Source organism: Podarcis pityusensis (assembly GCF_964106645.2).
Source record: "Podarcis pityusensis genome assembly, chromosome: 13".
Lineage (NCBI taxonomy): Eukaryota > Metazoa > Chordata > Lepidosauria > Squamata > Lacertidae > Podarcis > Podarcis pityusensis.
Window position 1 is genome coordinate 12,681,792 of NC_138038.1, and position 18,206 is coordinate 12,699,997.

At 47.7% G+C, this 18,206-nt stretch overlaps 1 protein-coding gene across 3 annotated transcripts in view; it reads right to left on the reverse strand.

The window, feature by feature from the left end:
* Window positions 1-676: 676 nt before the first annotated feature.
* PIP4K2B (phosphatidylinositol-5-phosphate 4-kinase type 2 beta) overlaps window positions 677-18,206 on the reverse strand; it is a 38,302-nt gene continuing 20,772 nt past the window's right edge. For 2 of the 3 annotated variants that reach the window (XM_080976906.1, XM_080976907.1), the window contains exons 7-10: window positions 15,424-15,537; window positions 12,634-12,892; window positions 11,326-11,429; window positions 677-7,619 (exon numbers count right to left, since the gene is read on the reverse strand). In XM_080976906.1, the coding sequence (XP_080833032.1) occupies window positions 7,539-7,619; window positions 11,326-11,429; window positions 12,634-12,892; window positions 15,424-15,537 (558 nt within the window). In that variant the 3' untranslated portion in view covers window positions 677-7,538. The remainder of the gene's footprint in view (window positions 7,620-11,325; window positions 11,430-12,633; window positions 12,893-15,423; window positions 15,538-18,206) is intronic. The other variant, XR_013978569.1, reaches the window with a different exon arrangement.

Sequence of the window (18,206 nt, forward strand, 5' to 3'; positions counted from 1 at the left end):
TGCCAGAAGGCCCTTGGAGCTGGACCTCAGTGTCCGGGCTGAACAATGGGTGTGGAGATGCTCCTTCAGGTATACAGTGGTACCTTGGGTTAAGTACTTAATTCATTCTGGAGGTCCGTTCTTAACCTGACTGTTCTTAACTTGAAGCAGCACGTTAGCTAATGGGGCCTCCTGCTGCCACTGGAGCCTGATTTCTGTTCTCATCCTGAAGCAAAGTTCTTAACCCGAGGTACTATTTCTGGGTTAGTGGTGTCTAACCTGAAGCGCATGTAACCTCAAGCGTGTGTAACCCGAGGTACCACTGTACTGGGCTGAGATCCTTCCCAGCCCCTGCTATTTTGACAGTGAGTGTGACTGGGCACCTGTCAGTCACAGGGTGACATCAAACGAAACACTTTCTTTGCCTGCAGGGATTGAAATCACATCTGTGGGTAAAGGGCACTGGGCTTTTCAGGCACCAACTTTCACAGCTTCAGCGGCACTTGCAAACCCTGCTTTGGTCAGGGCACCGTGGTTTTTCCTGGGTGCAGTTTCCCCACTGCTGGCTTGTGGCCAAATATTTGTCGGCCTGTGATGCTGAATGAATGTGAAAGTGAGTTCTTCCCACCCTGCCTCCCTTTGGAGACCCACCTCCCCAGTTTCCCCCTGCCTCAGAAATACATTTTAAAAAAAGAACTGTACACAAAGTTTTAATTTTATTTCGTTTGTCCCACCTGGGAGACTTCACCTTGTTAACATGCATGCATTTCCAAACACTAAGTGTCTCATACTTCTTCTAGCAAACAGATAAGCACATTGAACTTTTAATCTCTATTTTAAAAAAATGTTGTGAAAATTGAAACGGGTGCGTTTTTTCATAGTTTTTTGTTTACTTTTTTTTGTCACCAGCTACTTGAACCTTTTGTGATACATCTTTAAAAACACCTTTGAGTCCACTGCATATGCAGCACAAAAAACAGGCTTTTAAAAAAAATGTAGCTCATGATTCCTTCACCCTGACTAGGAACACAGGAGCGGCATTTACAATTCGTACAATTAAAAAAAAACTACCTGTGGTGACACTGTGCAGACTTGCGCTACGATTTTCATTCTCGGGGCCAAGTGAGACTGCATAGCAGCTTGTTGGTTGTCTCGCTCGCATACAAAGTGTGTGTGTGTATGTGTGTATGTGCGTTTTTAACAACAGGAGCCTAAGAACAAGGGGTACGAACATAAACCGTTCCCAGGCTGGCTCAGATGTGCTGGAAACAACTGGCTGAAACAACTGAGCACAAAGTGGTACCCATGACCTTTGCAATAATCAATTAAGATCCGCCCCAACCCGTTTTACATTTGAAGGAGGCAGACATGATTAAACAAACTTGGTTGCCACCACCAGCCCTTAAAAATCCCACAACAGTATCTTTTTCAAGTGCTAAGTGCCTGAATATAACCCACCTCCCATCAAATCACTAAAAGTTAGCATGGGATGGATGTGTATAATGGCTGTCAAACACCACGCTTATCCAATTTACCTTTTGTCCCCGCTCTTTCCAGGTGGTTTAAAGTTCCTTGTCCGAGCGTTTTGCTTTTTTAAATTTTGCCCTGGAGATTTCACCGCAAAAACTCGCTCTTTAGTGCTCAATCAGAGCAAACGTTCATTCTGGTTTTCTGCGGATGGCTGTTTGCTCCGATTGAACTTTAAAGAGCAGGTTTTCATGGAGAAAGCTCTGGAAGAAAAACAAGCGCTTGGACACAAAGCTTTAAGGTGCGGACTGTGCCTGGAAAGAGAGGAAGGAAGTTAAGTGTGGATAAGCCCTCACTCTGCACAGAAACCAACTCTCATCAAGATTTTCTTCTCCTGAGTAGATGACCTCATCTTCTCCTTTGTGATGACCAAAGCATGCAGGTTTAAACTATGAGGACCATGTAGCTAGTAGCCACCAATAGATTCCTTAACAAATATGTCTAACCCCTTAGGGTTCAGGCTTTGGCATCACCAGAGAGCATATACCCAAGGCAAGAGAGCAGATAGAAACAGCATTTACTTTGGCTGGGCACAATCCAGATGAGAATGTGCATCTTGAGACTGTTCACAGAAGCAGAACTAACACAGAGAGAGAGAGATCCTTCCAACTGAAATTGCAATTAGGCTGCCTTTTGCTCTCTTTTTTGAGAAAGCACCACCAAGGTGTTCTCCAAGAGCCAGAAAATACTTTGCTTCTGTGGTGCACGTGTGTGTGAGATTGAAAAGATGGCTCTCAGCTGACCTCTCTTGCTCAGGGGGAAAGTGCTGGCTGTTTACAATTCCTTGCCTGGACCGATTACGGCCGATGCTGGCTTTTGAAAAGGGCGTTCTGTCCAGGCAAGCAGATGTTTCCACCTTGCACTTATCCACACTTCTCTCTGCCTTAAGGATCTTGGGAGGAAATGACCATATAAATCACTACTACTAAATCTGCGGGTGGTGTTCAAATGCTCAGTGACAACAGAAGTGTCCGGTGGCTGCTAGGTTCAAGAGTAAGCCAGCAGCCCACTGGCTGTGCAGACAAGCTGCGCCCTTCGTGGAAACAGCTCACACTTAGAAAAGGACATCAGGGCAAGTGCAAAAGTTTCAGAATAGACTCCAGAGAAAAAGTTAAGCACCCTTGATGCGGATGCAAAGTTGCATCGTCAGTGCCGTCACCTTGGGCTACACAACAAAACTTAAATACACCACAGCACTGGCCTCCTTATGGTTATGGATGCAGACAGTTTTAATGTCGGTGCTCGGGGGAAAAGGAAACCCAGAGGTCACCAAAATCCGAGGGAAAGCAAAAGGTTCTTGATGGAGTGGGGGAGAAGCTGGAGGTGGGGGAATTAAGACTGTTCAGCAGCTGCAATTTCAGCAGCATATCGTAGTCATGATGGCAGGGGGCACTTCCACAGCACCAAAAAAAGCCAACGGCCTTGATTAGAATATCCTTTACACATAATTCATGTTTACTGGATTGCCAGGTTCGTCTGACGTGCCATAGGAGGAAAAAAATAATCTAGCTGTGTACTATGGTGACTCAAATTCTGCCATGAACAATAAATATCCTGCCATTCTAGAACTAACTGTGCACTTTTCTGCTTATTTCACAAAATATACTTCCAAAATTCATTGGAAGAAGAATTTGGAAATGCTTGATACTAATCCGGCATGGAAGAAGATGAAGATGAAGATTGGCAATGGGCAGTGGGCCAGAATCAGACCAGCATGATGGAGCTCTCAAGTCTCCTGCCCTGGTTTCACCTGTTTGCAAGATTTCTATCTCTTAGATTGGAGGGGAGGTCTGTGGGGAGGCAAATCTAAGGGAAAAGCTTTGTGAGGAAGGGAAACCCCAACTGCCCTTGACCTGTCAATCAAACCCAACATTAGCAGAAGAGGAGACAAGGCCAGCCACACAACCGTCCTGTTGAGCCCAGGAATTATCTCCAAAGGCTCCACATTAACAGCCAACAGTTAATCTGGTGCAATATGCAGAAGTGTTGCAGACCTGACCACATCCTCATCTACATGCAGTGGTTGGGAGCAGAGCTGAGAGGCTCCATACTTAGAGTAGGGTTTGGTAGTTGGGGGCGAGAATGAATGGGGAGAAGCTTTGCTGAAGTGGGACTTGCAGAAGAGACAAAAGGGAAGATTAAAGTGGACCGGGTGAGGGACACAGCAGAAGGCTACAGCTACAAGAGCGGGAGGAAAAGTTTGCTGGTGGGGTGCGATTAGGGAGAAGAGGCAGAGTGTTGGGGGTTGGCAGGAAGCCAAAAACAGACAGGGGCTTCATAGCCACGGAGCAGAAAACAAATTTAGGAGAAGCGAAGGTAAACGGTCTCAACAAAGAGGTTGGCACAGGAAAGGGCGTTAGTGAGAGGTTCAGAGTGGAGAAACTTGGATAAGTCACCTAGCACCTGCTCATAACTCCCCCTGGAAAGCTCTTTGGGCTTAAGACTTCTCATATTTAGGTCTCCAAACAGCATCCAATAAACGGCTTGCAGTTTTGCCTACAGGTGAGTGACACTTAGGAGACCCCAGATACCAGTGGGGTGGCTTGAATGGTTAGAGGAGTAACTGGCTGCCTGCACTCACTCCAAATGGGAGCTGCATGCTTATTTTAAAGAGCAATGTATATGCTCATGGGCTTTGACAGGAAAAAGAAATGTCAGTGCTTGCCCCCCCAGGGCATACGATCAAAAGGATGACTGCAGGGAGAAAGTAAGGCTAGCAAGATATGGAAATGACTATGTTACTCAGGCTTTAGCTGGGCTAGGGATGAACTGGAGGGGATTGTCTCAGCCCCCGAGGGTGTATTCTCTGAAAGATTTTTGCTTTTTGTCAGTGGAGAGGTGGGCAGACACAACCCATATCCATGGATCACATTCCTCACCTTACAAGAGAATGAAGGGGTTTATCAAGCCAAAAGAATTGGCTTCTGAAGGGAGACTGGGAGAAAGAGAATGAGAGAATGAGAGAGAGAGAGAGAGAGAGAGAGAGAGAGGTGGTACTGTTACTGGGAACCAGGCAGAGGGCCTTCTTGGTAGTGAAACACCCTCCCACCAGATGTCAAAGAGAAAAACAACTACCAGACTCTTAGAAGACACCTGAAGGCAGCCTTGTTTAGGGAAGCTTTTAATGTTTAATAGGTTATTGTATTTTAATGTTCTGTTGGAAGCTGCCCAGAGTGGCTGGGGAAACCCAGCCAGATGGGAGGGGTATAAATAATAAATTATTATTATTATTATTATTATTATTATTATTATTATTATTATCAAGGTTGTGTTGAAGGAGGGAGCTTCAAGCAAATTAGATGAGAACAGAACTGACAAAGATGTTTGAGAGCAAGGGATTTTCGGGGGGGCGGGGGCAGAAGAGAGGTCAATGGGAATGCAATGGGAAGAGACAAAGGCAGAAAGATAGGGTGGGCCACAGATACTTAAAAAAAAGAAGTGTGCATTGAGCTCCCAGGACGGTCATTCCATGCGTGTGGGAGCCTGCTTCCGTATACCGATTGAGTTTGATAGACTGAATATTTAGGCCATGATGGGCTAGATATGGCCTCTGGTTATCAGAGGCAGGAAGCCTCCAGGTGCCTGTTGCTGGGGCACACAAGCAAGAGAGAGCTTGTGTCCTCCTGCCAGGCTTCCCAGGAACATTTGGTTGGTTGGCAACTGTGAGAAACAGGAAGCTGGGATAGATGGGCCTTTGGATCGGGTCCCAGCATGAGCAGGAAATGTATCCAATCTGCCCCCACCCCAGGGCCAACTGGACTGCCAAGCTTCGAAAAGGACAGACGTTGGTAGGAATATCTTCACCAGTGTTTGGCGCGGATGCTTGTGTATTTCTAATGGCAACCTAGCAGAAAGTAGGGTGAAATGGCTTTTAAGAGTCGAGATGCAAGCGCCCAAGAAATGGATCCAAGGGTGGAGAATCTTCCCAGGCTGTATGCTCTTATTTCACAACGGGTTTTGAGCGCATGCTTCCAGAGAAGAAAGGGGCCCTTTCAAAGCTTTCAAAGCATTTACAACCTGCCGACATCCCCATTCCCACATGCTCCCATATTCACAACCAGTTGTAGTCAGCTGGGCTGGATCTACACTGATTTTCTATAAATAAAACAATCTATACTGTAATTCTTAATGGCATTGCCGGTGGAGTTCTGCTCTGCAGTGCCCTCTGGTATCACATTTCAATAACACATTTTTAACATTATAAATGACAAGTGTAGATCTGCCCACGATGCTTAAAACATAGCAGACGGTTGCAGCTGATCAGATAAATTAAAGTCACAAGTGAGAAGAGGAGGGACCTTCTTATCCTATTCCTAATGCAAGGTTTCATTTAGGCTTTTAAGAAACCTCAATCTATTTACAGCATACTCCACGATTTTCAAGTTTTGCAAAACTTTCTATGTCTTTACAATTGTGGAATCAATTTTCTTTTTAATCGGGCGAGGCGGGGGGGGGGGGATCCCATCAGAGAAGAGGGGGCATATACTACAAGGGAACGGGGAAAGAAGGAAAGAAAACATTCACCACATTCTCAACAAGACAGAACCCACAAATCAAGAACTATACTACACAGCACAAGACACAAACTCCCCAACAACCACATTCAGGGTAAGAAAGGCCATGTGAGAAACAGTTTCAAGGCAGAGTAAGCAAAGTGTCTTGATTGCAAGGTGACGGCTCAAAAACTGTTATATCCATCTTAAAAAAGAAACCAACCCACAAACAACCCCCCCTCCCCACCCCACATAAGATTTAAAACATGGAATCAATGCGTTGCATTCCAAATCTTCGGCAGTTTCAACAAGTGTGGCTGTTCAACGTTACCGTCTGCAGACGTAAGAGAAAAGAAGTTGCAATTCAAATGGGGCAAGAACAGTTTGCTTTTTTGAAGAAAACCGACCTAGCACAAATTATTCCAACGTTCTGTCCTAGCTCACAGACAGTCTATCTTAGTGGTTACGGAACAGTCAGCTGCATCGATTTATAATGTTTCTTCCCCCTACGTTCTAGGATCATGTTCTTCCCAAAACTCCAGGGAGACAGATTTCCAACACACTGATTCACAACACAATACGCTGCTTTAAAAAGTGGCGGCCTTCTCATGGCAAGCACCGTCTTATGGGATTTGAAACCAGATCCAGGGTTAAAAAGTTGGCTGAACCATGATTAGCTTAACACTGCCAGAACATCAGTTATGTTACAGAGGCAACTGAGTCCAGGTGCTCCAAAAGAAATGTCTTTGCAACTCGTCCAGAGAATGATTTAATGTTGCCACACCCCCTTCGGAGTCAGTCTCTTTGCCAAGGGCCTTCGTCGGGCTCCAGAATGACAGGTGTAAGAATTCTTCTGTAACTCCTTTCCTCCCATTGACTTGCGTGGTTTTTTAAGCAGCCAACTTGCCGTCGTATTCCACCCCATCTCTTTTGAAATGAACATTGGTGCAAAATAATAATAATAATAATAATAATGGGGAAATGTAACCCAAAGGGGAAAGTTCTCTGTTTCAATTCACTTAAAATGGCTTTTGCACATCGCTGTAACAGTTTCCCCTCCAAACGGCAAACGGTTATTCCCATCCAGTTCTTAAGAGAAAGAAGCAACAAGCGGTTTGTTTGTTTTTTCTCGCTCGTAGTGAAGAAAAGCAGATCCAATCGAAGGGACAAATGTCTGTGGAGTTTCTGCTATTTATTCACATTTGCGCCTGACCTTCAGGAGACGGTGATACTCTTCAAAGATAATTCCTCAGGTTTATGTTTGGATTTTTTCGCAACCAAAGAAAGAGAGAGAGAGAAAAAGAGAGAGAGGGAGAAAGAGAGAGAGAAACCTCCACTATTCCACCAGGTCAAGCAGAGTATTTGGAGGCCTATAGCTATGAGTTAGTTTTCTGCTAGGTCACACGGTTATCGCACATTCACTGAACATCACACCCCAGCAGAGTGAGGTGCATTCCTGTTGCTCTGGAAGTCACATCCTGCACCCACCCCCACTTTGTCTTCTCCCTCTGCTTTTTTCTGCCAAGGATGGGAAGGCAACTATGTCAGGATATTGGACATAAATTCGTTGAAGCGTTTTGAATACTGCTCTGGATTGACTGTGGAAATCTCTGCTCCGGCCTGGAAAACAAAACAGATTAAAGCAATGAAACCCCCTTCACGGGCAAGGGTTGGCGCTAAAGCAAATTCTACATTGCCACCAAACGTGCATCGCTTTGAGAGTTTGGAAGCTGGAAGTCACCAGTTTTGTGGAACTGGAATATACCGCATTTTTCGCTCTATAAGACGCACCAGATCATAAGACGCACCTAGTTTTTGGAGAAGGAAAACAAGAAAAAAAAATATTCTGAATCCCAGAAGCCAGAACAGCAAGAGGGATCGCTGCACAGCAAAAGCAGCGGTCCCTCTTGCTGTTCTGGCTTCTGGGATAGCTGCGCAGCCTGCATTCGCTCCATAAGAAAAAGTGAGTCTTATAGAGCAAAAAATACGGTAACTGTTTCTACAAATGTAACTTTCTATATGGAAAAAAGGGATAAAATATTATTATTATTTTTAAAAGAGTCTGGAAGACTAGCAATTTATTTGCTTGCTTGCTTGTCTAATTTCTATACTGCCCTTTATCAGAGGATCGCAGGGCAACTTGTAATACAAAAACACAAAAATACACAACATAGTAACGAATGAAAACAGTAACTCCTGCCACACATACACAATTTAAAGGCCGTAAATTGTATAATTAGCAATATAAGAGGAATGTTTTCGCCTGACCCCTAATATCCCCCCAACTGACCCACATCAATCACCCACTGAAAGAAGCTGGAGTTTTGCTTCCTCAAACATGTTCGCTTATAGACAAGCTATCTAATCACCTCCTCTGTGAGCTCTGGGCAGGAATACCCATGGGAGACTAGCTAGAAGGAATGCTCAGCTGGAAGATGGGGCCCAGGCCGCGGGTCACCAAGATGGTCTCACAGGCACACCTACAAAGGCCCACAAGCAGGGGTGGAGGAAGAAGGGGGCAGTGGGGGCTGGTTGCCCTGGGTGTCACCACTGAGAGGGGGGTGACAAACTGCTGGGCGGCACCCACCACGGGGCCTGCAGTGTGCCTGAGCAAAGCGTCTCTCTTGGGTGGTGGCTCGGGTGCCCGCAGGCACTGCTCTGCCCTAAACGGTCCGCCCGCCACCTCCCCCTCAGCTGTAGGGTGGCTGAATGGGAGGAGGCAGGCAGACTCCTCGGAGGCCCTGTGGAACGTCCTGCCCTGGATGGCCCCGCCCCCAAGGGCGGCTGGCCCCGCCCCTGGGCACAGGGCATGCGCACCGCCCCAGGCACCCGATTGGCTTACTCCGCCGCCGCCCACAAGGTCCTGGTATGCCAACCCCTTCCTCTACGGCAGCCTTTCTCAACCTGTGGGTCCCCAGATGTTGTTGGACTACAACTCCCATCATCCCTGAGCTCTGGCCTTGCTAGCTAGGGGTGATGGGAGTTGTAGTTCAACAACATGTAGGAACCCACAGGTTGAGAACCGCTGCTCTACAGAGATTAGCCTTGACATATGGGTGGGGCTCAGAAGACAGCACAACAGCTCCCACAATACGAGGAAGGTTAGTGGTAGAGCTAGCAAACATTTCTTGAACATGTCACTCGTTTAGTCTTATGTTTCTGCAACCCCTGTGGTTTGAAAAGTCCAAATGCCACACATACCCTGATTAAAAGGGCCAATTCCAGGTAAGGAAGGAAGCACTCTTGGGATTTCTTCACTGAACATGAAAAGAGCAAACTCTAGTAGTAGCAATGACTAGGCAAGCAGGTCGCAATTAGGTACAGTGGTACCTTGGTTCTCAAACGCCTTGGTTCCCAAACACTGAAAACCTGGAAGTAAGTGTTCCAGTTTTCAAACGTTTTTCGGAAGCCGAACATCTGATGTGGCTGTCGGCTATTGTTTCTGGGGCGCCTGCACCAATCAGAAGCCGTGCCTTGGTTTTTGAACATTTCAGAAGTCAAACAGACTTCCGGAATGCATTAAGTTCGAGAACCAAGGTACCACAGTATTTTTGAGGCCCGGGTTTTTTTTATTTTTTATTTTTGAGGCCCGGGTTTCTCTCTTTCTGTTTCTCTTTCTTTTCGGTGTGGTGTTCTGTATGCAGCGTTCAGGTTTAGACCAGGGGCCGGCATGGGCCGGATCACTCCTGCGGAGATCCTCCATGGGCCGGACAGCGCAGCATGACGCTGGGAATCGCTTCTGCACATGCATGCCCAGACGCCAAAAATTGCGCCTGCGCAGAAGCAATTTCCGGCATCTGGGCATGCGCAAAAGTGATTTCCAGAGCCGCGGAAGAAAGCCCCCGTGCCACACCGGTTTAGCACAGCACGTGGGGACTCACTGAGCAGTCAGTTCGGGGGCAGCTCGTAGGCTGGTTAAATGGCCTCCGTGGGCCGTTTTTGGCCCATGGGCCTTAGGCTGCCAGCACCTGGTTTAGACTTATTACAAGTTATTGTTAAGTTTAAGTTAAGTCTGCTGCAACTGGATTTCTTATGGACAGTGCCAATCCTGAATGTATTGGATTTGTGACCATTCTGCTCCTTTGCCTTCAGTAGCAGTAAAGCTCTGCTGCATGAAATGCCTCTGGTCTCTTTGGGAATCCTGCAACGTGTTTAAGTTGTTACTCTGCTAGCTATACATTGGAATCTACTCCGGATCAATACTGAATAGAATTTACCGTATTTTTCGCTCTATAGGACGCACCCGACCATAGGACGCACCTTGTTTTAGAGGGAGAGAACAAGAAAAAAAATAATCTCCCCCTCTCTGCTCAGCGCCCCTTCAGCGAAGCGGCAGGAGAAACGGAGCCCCTTCCATTTCTCCTGCCGCTTCGCTGAAGGGGCACTGCGCAAAGAGGGGGAGATTTTTTTTTTCTTGTTCTCCCCCCTCTAAAACAAGGTGCGTTTAAGGTGCATTCGCCCAAAGCCTCCAGAGCGCAGCAGGAGTTCCTGCTGCACTCTGGAGGTTTCAGGCAGCTACCTTGGAAGCCCGGAGAGCGAGAGAGGTCAGTGCGCACTGACCCCTCTCACTCTCCAGGCTTCAGTGAAGGCAACCCGAAGCCTCTGGAGCACGGTGGGAGTTCCCGCTGGGCTCCGGAGGCTTCAGGTTCCTTTAGACCTGCTCTTTGGGGCTGGCGGGGGGAAGCGCTGCTTTCCCCCACTGCCAGCCCCAAAGAGCAGGTCGGGGAACAGCGCAAAGGCTGCGCGCAGCCTTCCCGCTGCCCCCTGAGCTTGTGGGGCTGGCGGTGGGGGGAAGATCCCTGAAGCCTTTGGAGCGCAGCGCAAGTTCCCGCAGGCTTCAGGTTCCTTTTGCTGAAGCCAGGAAAGTCTTGCTCTCCCGGCTTCAGCAAAAGGAACCTGAAGCCTGCGGAGCGCAGCAGGAACTCGCGCTGCGCTCTGAAGGCTTCAGGCAGCTATCCCTGAAGCCTGGAGAGTGAGAGGGGTTGGTGCGCACCGACCCCTCTCGCTCTCCAGGCTTCAGCAAAAGCAACGCAAAGCCTCTGGAGCATGGAGGGAGCGCTCCTTCTGCGCTTTGAAGGCTTCGCATTGCTATCGCGGAAGCCAAGGAGCCTGCATTCGCTCCATAGGACGCGCACACATTTCCCCTTCATTTTTGGAGGGGAAAAAGTGCGTCCTATAGAGCGAAAAATACGGTAAATGACAGACACAACTTCTTTAATTGATAAAGACGAGAGAAAAATGCCCCCCCCCTTAACACTAGAATTGCAATCCATGAAATTTTCCAGCAATAGGTTCTGAACGAGCAAAAGGAATGGATTTGTCTTACCCCGTGTTTCACAGTTTTGGCAGCGTGTGCTGCTTTTTTCTTTGTGTCATACGGTGTGAGGATATCTATAATTGCCATGAAATAGACCTCCTTTTTAGGGGCACCTGATTACAATGAGAGAGGAAGAGAGAGAGGAAAAAAACTGGTTAATCCAGGCAAAGAGTCATATTTAGGGCAGGCTGCCTACTTTTTGGCTAGCAAGCGCAGTTCCAGTATGGCCAAATGTTTTTGTGGTTAGATCTGTGAGTTGAGGCCACCTTTCCAACCCAACAGATGCAGAAGGGGGTGATGACTGTAGTATCTTGCTGACAATCTCAATGTGCCAGAGCATGACCAGAAGTCAGCAGCTGCTCTGAGCACCTGCACAGCGCCTCTCCAATTGGCTTCATGATGCTTGATTGGCAGTTGATTTGTTTTGATTCCCCCCCCGCCCCCCAGAAAAGGGCCTTCCCACTACCAATGCACCAGCCCCAATGGCTTTCGACTGGAGGGGTGGAGCAAGAGAAAGGACCACAATAATAAGGAAATGAAAAGCAAGTGTTGCTCAGACACACCTAGCAGAGACCAACAGCTGTTAAGAGACAGGAGTTCTCTCCACGGAATTCTCATGTTATTAAGATTAGAGATTTTCCAACTTTTAGGGAACCCATAACAAACAGAAACCTGTGTGCATTTCAAAGGATTCTGGGACACAGTCTAAGCCACAGTCTGGTTTATGCAGGACACTGGCCAGACCTGCTGGGCCTTACAATTGATCCATGGGCACTGCAAGTGTGCCCAAAAACAGACCCAATGCTCCCTGCTGTGGTTGCACATTGCTGTGGAAAGTCAGGGCTGTGTACACACACACACACATAAAAGTTGCTTCCTATCCAGTGCACTCCCATCACTGGTTTGTGAAGACATGTACACATTATGGTACGCCGGCTGAGACCTTACCTGCTTGCGCACTGTCTCGCCAGAGGTGCATGCTCTGGTTATCTCCTGCTTGGACTTCTGCAACATGCTCTACGTGGGGCTACCTTTGAAGGTGACTCTGAAACTACAACTAATCCAGAATGCAGCAGCTAGACTGGTGACTGGGGGCAGCCGCCGAGACCATATAACACCGGTCCTGGAAGACCTACATTGGCTCCCAGTACGTTTCCGAGCACAATTCAAAGTGCTGGTGCCGACCTTTAAAGCCATAAAGCCTGTGGTCCGGGAACCTATCAACACAACACTCTGGCTTCATCCAGAGGACTTTAGACTGGGCTTCCCATCTCCTCCTTTCCACCCTATTCACCCACACTGAACCCAAATACTCACTTTCATGGCTTTTCATAGCGTAGACATCCACAGAGGGATCAAACTCCCCAGGCCCAAAAAACCGGGGGAAGTTGAGAAGGTTGCCGGGACTGTCAGGCGGGGTCCCGTAAGAGCCAATGGGGTTCCCACCAATGCCGTCGTTCTCGCATTCTTCGTCTTCTGCCCGGTCCTCAACTTCCATCTCTTCTTGCTCAGCACGGTCCACGTCGTGAATCCCCACCAGCAAACTGTAATCCATGATCTTCAGCTGAGCGAGAAACTGGAAGCCAACAGAAAGACATTCTCTCTCTCTCTCTGTCTCCAGCTGCTCTGATCTCAAACTATGATCCTTTTCAAACTCCCCGCATCAGCTTCAAGACTCTAGACCTCTTACCCTGGACTCCTGCATACTCCTGTACCTTTCCATTCTTCCTAATCCTTCCTTCTGTCCTGTTTTCACTCTCTAGAATCAATTCAGAATGTACCTACCAAATTCACCCTTTTGCTCCAAAAGCCCCCATTGTCCATACCAGCAAATGACAAAGGCAAAGGCAAACTTTATTCTGGAATTAAGACTGGAGGAACACTTCGTTCACACCCCCAATATATATATACATAATATATATACATTATATATATATATATACACACACACACATACACACACACACACACACATACATTATGTATACAAACACACACACACACACATGTGTTTGTATACATAATGTATGTATATATGTGTGTGCGTGTGTATGTATACACACACACACACACACACACACACACACACTTCCAGGGTGTGTACACTCTCTCTCTCTCTCTCTTCCAGGGTGAAAATTGAAAGGAGGCAAACTCTGAGGAGAGGCTGGGCTTCACCTCTTTGAGGTCAGGCGATTGTGCTGCTTTTTTGTGTTGGCCCAATCCTACCAGGAGCGCAGAGGAAGGGCAGTTACTGTATTTTTTGCTCTATGACTCACTTTTTCCCTCCTAAAAAGTAAGGGGAAATGTGTGTGCATCTTATGGAGCGAATGCAGGCTGTGCAGCTATCCCAGAAGCCAGAACAGCAAGAGGGATTGCTGCTTTCACTACGCAGCGATCCCTCTTGCTGTTCTGGCTTCTGAGATTCAGAATATTTTTTTCCTTGTTTTCCTCCTCCAAAAACTAGGTGCATCTTGTGGTCTGGTGCGCCTTACAGAGCGAAAAATACGGTATTTGAACCCAGAGGAGGCTGACGGGAAAGAGGCAGAGAATCATGCCCTCGGGAGCTGCCAGGATCAAACCAGTGCATCAAAAACAGAGTTCTTGTTGCCACCTGGTCAGGACTGCACATGGTTCTGGCTGGAACAGTCGCACAACAGCCCACAATCCTCTTATGTCTGGGAAGTCAGGTGATACCAGATAACCACTCCAGTGCCACTGACTGGCTGATACAAAACTCCTGCCTTTGTCCAGCCCGGGCAATTTGTCCTTGAGGGAGACCACTGCATCTACCTTCTGCGTTCCTGACTATTGGCTTTTAGTCATCCTGCTGTCAGACAATTAATCACCAGCCGAAGGCACTTGTCCACCTCTGAGCCTGAGCACCAAATGCTCAGGAAGACAGCAAATGAAACCCTGGGTGAGTGGGCACTCTGGCCTCACTCAAAGCTCGAATTCAAACATACCGTATATACTCGAGTATAAGCTGACCCGAATAAGCCGAGGCACCTACCGTATTTTTCGCTCTATAGGACGCACCAGACCATAGGACGCACCGGACCATAGGAGGAGGAGAACAGGGGGGGGGGATTTTTTTCTTGTTCTCCCCTTCTAAAACAAGGTGCGTTCAAGGTGCATTCATCCAAAGCCTCCGGAGCGCAGCGGGACTTCCCGCTGCGCTCTGGAGGCTTCGGGCGGCTACCTTGGAAGCCTGGAGAGAAAGAGGGATTGGTCTGACCCTTCTCGCTCTCCATTCTTCAGTGAAGGCAACCCAAAGCCTCTGGAGCGCGGGGGGGAGCTCCCGCTGGGCTCCGGAGGCTTCAGGTTCCTTTCGACCTGCTCTTTGGGGCTGGCGGTGGGGGGGAGGCGCTGCTTTCCCCCACCGCCAGCCTCAAAGATCCCTGAAGCCTTTGGAGCGCAGCGCAAGGTCCCGCTGTGCTCCAAAGGCTTCAGGGATAGCTTTGCGCAGCCATCCCCAAGCTAGAAGAGCGAGATGGAGCCCTCCGTCTCGCTGTTCTGACTTGGGAACAGCCTTTCTAGCCTCTGCAGGGCAGTGGGGTGAAGGCACCCCGCTGCCCTGCAGAGGCTTTGCACGCAGCCATCCCCAAGCTAGAACAGCGCTCCGCCTCCCTGTTCTGGCTTTGGGCTTAGCCACGCAGCCAGCATTCACTCTATAGGACGCACACATTTCCCCTTAATTTTTGGAGGGGGAAAAGTGCGTCCTATAGAGTGAAAAATACGGTAATTTTAGCACAAAAAACTAGGAAAACTTATTGACTCGAGTATAAGCCCTGTTTACCACACCACAAATCTGGTGGTGGCGGCAGCGGTAGAGGAAGAACAAGCAGCCTGAAAGGGCTCCTTTTGGGCTGCTCATCCCTCCGCCGCCTGCCTCACTCACTCGAGTATAAGCCGAGGGGGGGCTTTTTCAGCATAAAAAATGTGCTGGAAAAGTCGGCTTATACTCAAGTATATATGGTACTTCAATTCATGTCCATAAGCATTCTAACTTACAGGGGTGAAATGAGTCTGCAAAGATCCCCCTTCTATCCTATCCAGGTTTGTGGACAAGCTTTTCACTCGTTCGCATTTTCGCTCAGCAAACCCTACCTCGACGTCTCGCTTCAACTTCTCCAAAAAGTTCTTTTTGCTTTCCTCTCCAACGTGGAGCTTTTGGCCTTCGTTCAGAAAGTCGTTGTCCTTGAAGGTCGGCAGGTCCTTGGCCTAGAGAGAAGATGGAACTGGAATAAGTGCAAAAAAATTATATAAATCCCTCAATTTCACGTAGAGGCTGGATGAGATCCAAAGAGGTCACATCTATCCAGGAAAGAGGCCTTGGTCATAACAGGATGCTCACCGAAAAATGTCAGCTCTCTGAGGTGATGGGAAAGGCAAATTCGACGCTGGAAGCGTTTAGGGAGGGGATGAAATATACAACGGGAATTATCGGCCCGGGAGCTACTGGGGGCTAAAGCTCAAACACCCAGAACAATGCTCTCTCTGACACACATGGCACAACTCTTCTGGCAGCAGACTAAAGGGCACCAAGGGCTATAATGTCTTCTGAGGCTGCAGGGTGACTTTTCCAACCCTGGGGAAATTTTGGTTTCCTCTGGTTTGTTGGGACTATAAAAAGCCACAGTGCTGCCACACTTAGTACACGAGTCCTGGGTGCAAGTTCTCTCTTCCCCATCTCAAGAATGACAGTGTAGCCTTGCGGACAGGTCAAAGCGGCTTGTCTACAAAACCCTTATTGCTGGCTATCAACAACGCTAGCCAGAAATAGAACTTTCCTGTTTAGGGACAAGCTCTTGGATCAGCTGATTCTGGAGACAAGGAAAAAGGGAAGATGTTCTGGTTGGGAGTTTCCTAGAGTTATCTGTCTAGGCGCCTGGCAGCCAGATATTAGGAACAGCTAAAAGGGTTCAGGTGTTCAGAATTCTTAGGTCAAAATCTGCACAAAGCAGAATATCAAAATCCTACAGCCTTATATGTAGCATCTTAACTGCTCTTAACGCGGGTGGCGCTGTGGGTTAAACCACAGAACCTAGGACTTGCCGATCAGAAGGTCGGCGGTTCGAATCCCCGTGACGGGGTGAGCTCCCGTTGCTCGGTTCCTGCTCCTGCCCACCTAGCAGTTTGAAAGCACGTCAAAGTGCAAGTAGATAAATAGATACTGCTCCGGCAGGAAGGTAAACGGCGTTTCCGTGCGCTGCTCTGGTTTGCCAGAAGCGGCTTAGTCATGCTGGCCACATGACCCGGAAGCTGTACGCCGGCTCCCTCGGCCAATAAAGTGAGATGAGCGCCGCAATCCCAGAGTCGTCCGCAACTGGACCTAATGGTCAGGGGTCCCTTTACCTTTACCTTTAACTGCTCTTAGTACAGATTTAGGAATATGACCCATTTGACTCTCTTACTCACATATATCTCTTCATCTGAATCTTCATCACCAATATTCATCAAAAATGAATATTGTATCTACCGTGGGCTCAAGTACTAGCGCTGATGAGGGCCTCAAGATCATGGGCGGAAGCCTAGATCTTCCTCTTCTGCATTTTTCAAAAGTTAGCAGGTACGCTAACAACTATAGCCAAATGGGCAATTTTATTTCTTCCGCAACTTCCTTAGGTGTGAGTGAAAAGACTTCTTCCCACTGCACTGCTCGTGATCTTCTGGGGCAACTGCTTATTTGGCAAGGTTAAATGCCATTTTCAATAACCTGCAATCACAAAAGTTTGATTTTCAAAAATCAACTGAGAATCGAAATCCCAAAAAACACTTGTTGATTCTTAAGCGTTCTTTTGGACGTACCACCAATACGATGGGTGTGAGCATCCCCCAACAGCAGAAAAGGCCGGTCCCAAAAGACATTTTTGGTACGACTGTTTAGGGCTCTGATGCACAGTCTGAAAGGTTTATACTCCCGTCAGGTTAAAAATATTTGGTAATCTGAATATCTAATCAACTGGCAATCCCTAAAATAGGAGAAAAGCCATCTGGCTTTTCCGGATTAGTACGAAAAACAGGACAGAATGAGGGAGGAGAATTAAAATACTTCTTAAATAACCAAATGGAAAAATAAAACATTGCATTAAAAAAAGAAATCATTTCAGGCATTTGATAAGATTCTCGTTTCTAACATGAAGGAAGCCGTTGAAGACACATACACACCCGCTCACTGGAGGCAAACATATATCTAGCATAATTTGGGAGGTGGAAGGGAAGCCATAGGAATTATGTTTGCTTATAATTACAAAGAAGAATAATCCTGGATGAGACACACACACACACACACACACACACACACACACACACAGAGTTTGAAAGGCCTGGACAGGCGAGGTAGGCAACCAACTGCCCTTTGGAGATCTCCACCTGACCTTACTTACTCACTTACTCCCCCCCACTGCCTGCCCAATCTTATGGCTCAAACGAGTCTCTCAAGTCCAGCCAAACTGGATCAGATCCTCTGGTTTGGGGAGGAGCAACTTTCTAGAAGCATACCAGCTGCACAGTCCACATATATCCAGCAACCACAATTACCAGGAAACAGCCTTGATAACCAAACTAGGGTGCCCTTTTCTCTGTCACCCATCAAAAGGGGTCCTCATTTATTTAACGAGATGAAATATTAGTTGGCTAGTCTGGTGATTAATGCAAGGGTAAGCAACCTTTCCCCCCCCCCCCCCCGTTGAGGGCTGCATACCCTTGGGAGCAATCTAGTAGGGACCATATGCTAACAGCGGGTGGGAGGAGTTTGGATTTGATATCCCGCTTTATCACTACCCGAAGAAGTCTCAAAGCGGCTAACGTTCTCCTTTCCCTTCCTCCCCCACAACAAACACCCTGTGAGGTGAGTGGGGCTGAGAGACTTCAGAGAAGTGTGACTAGCC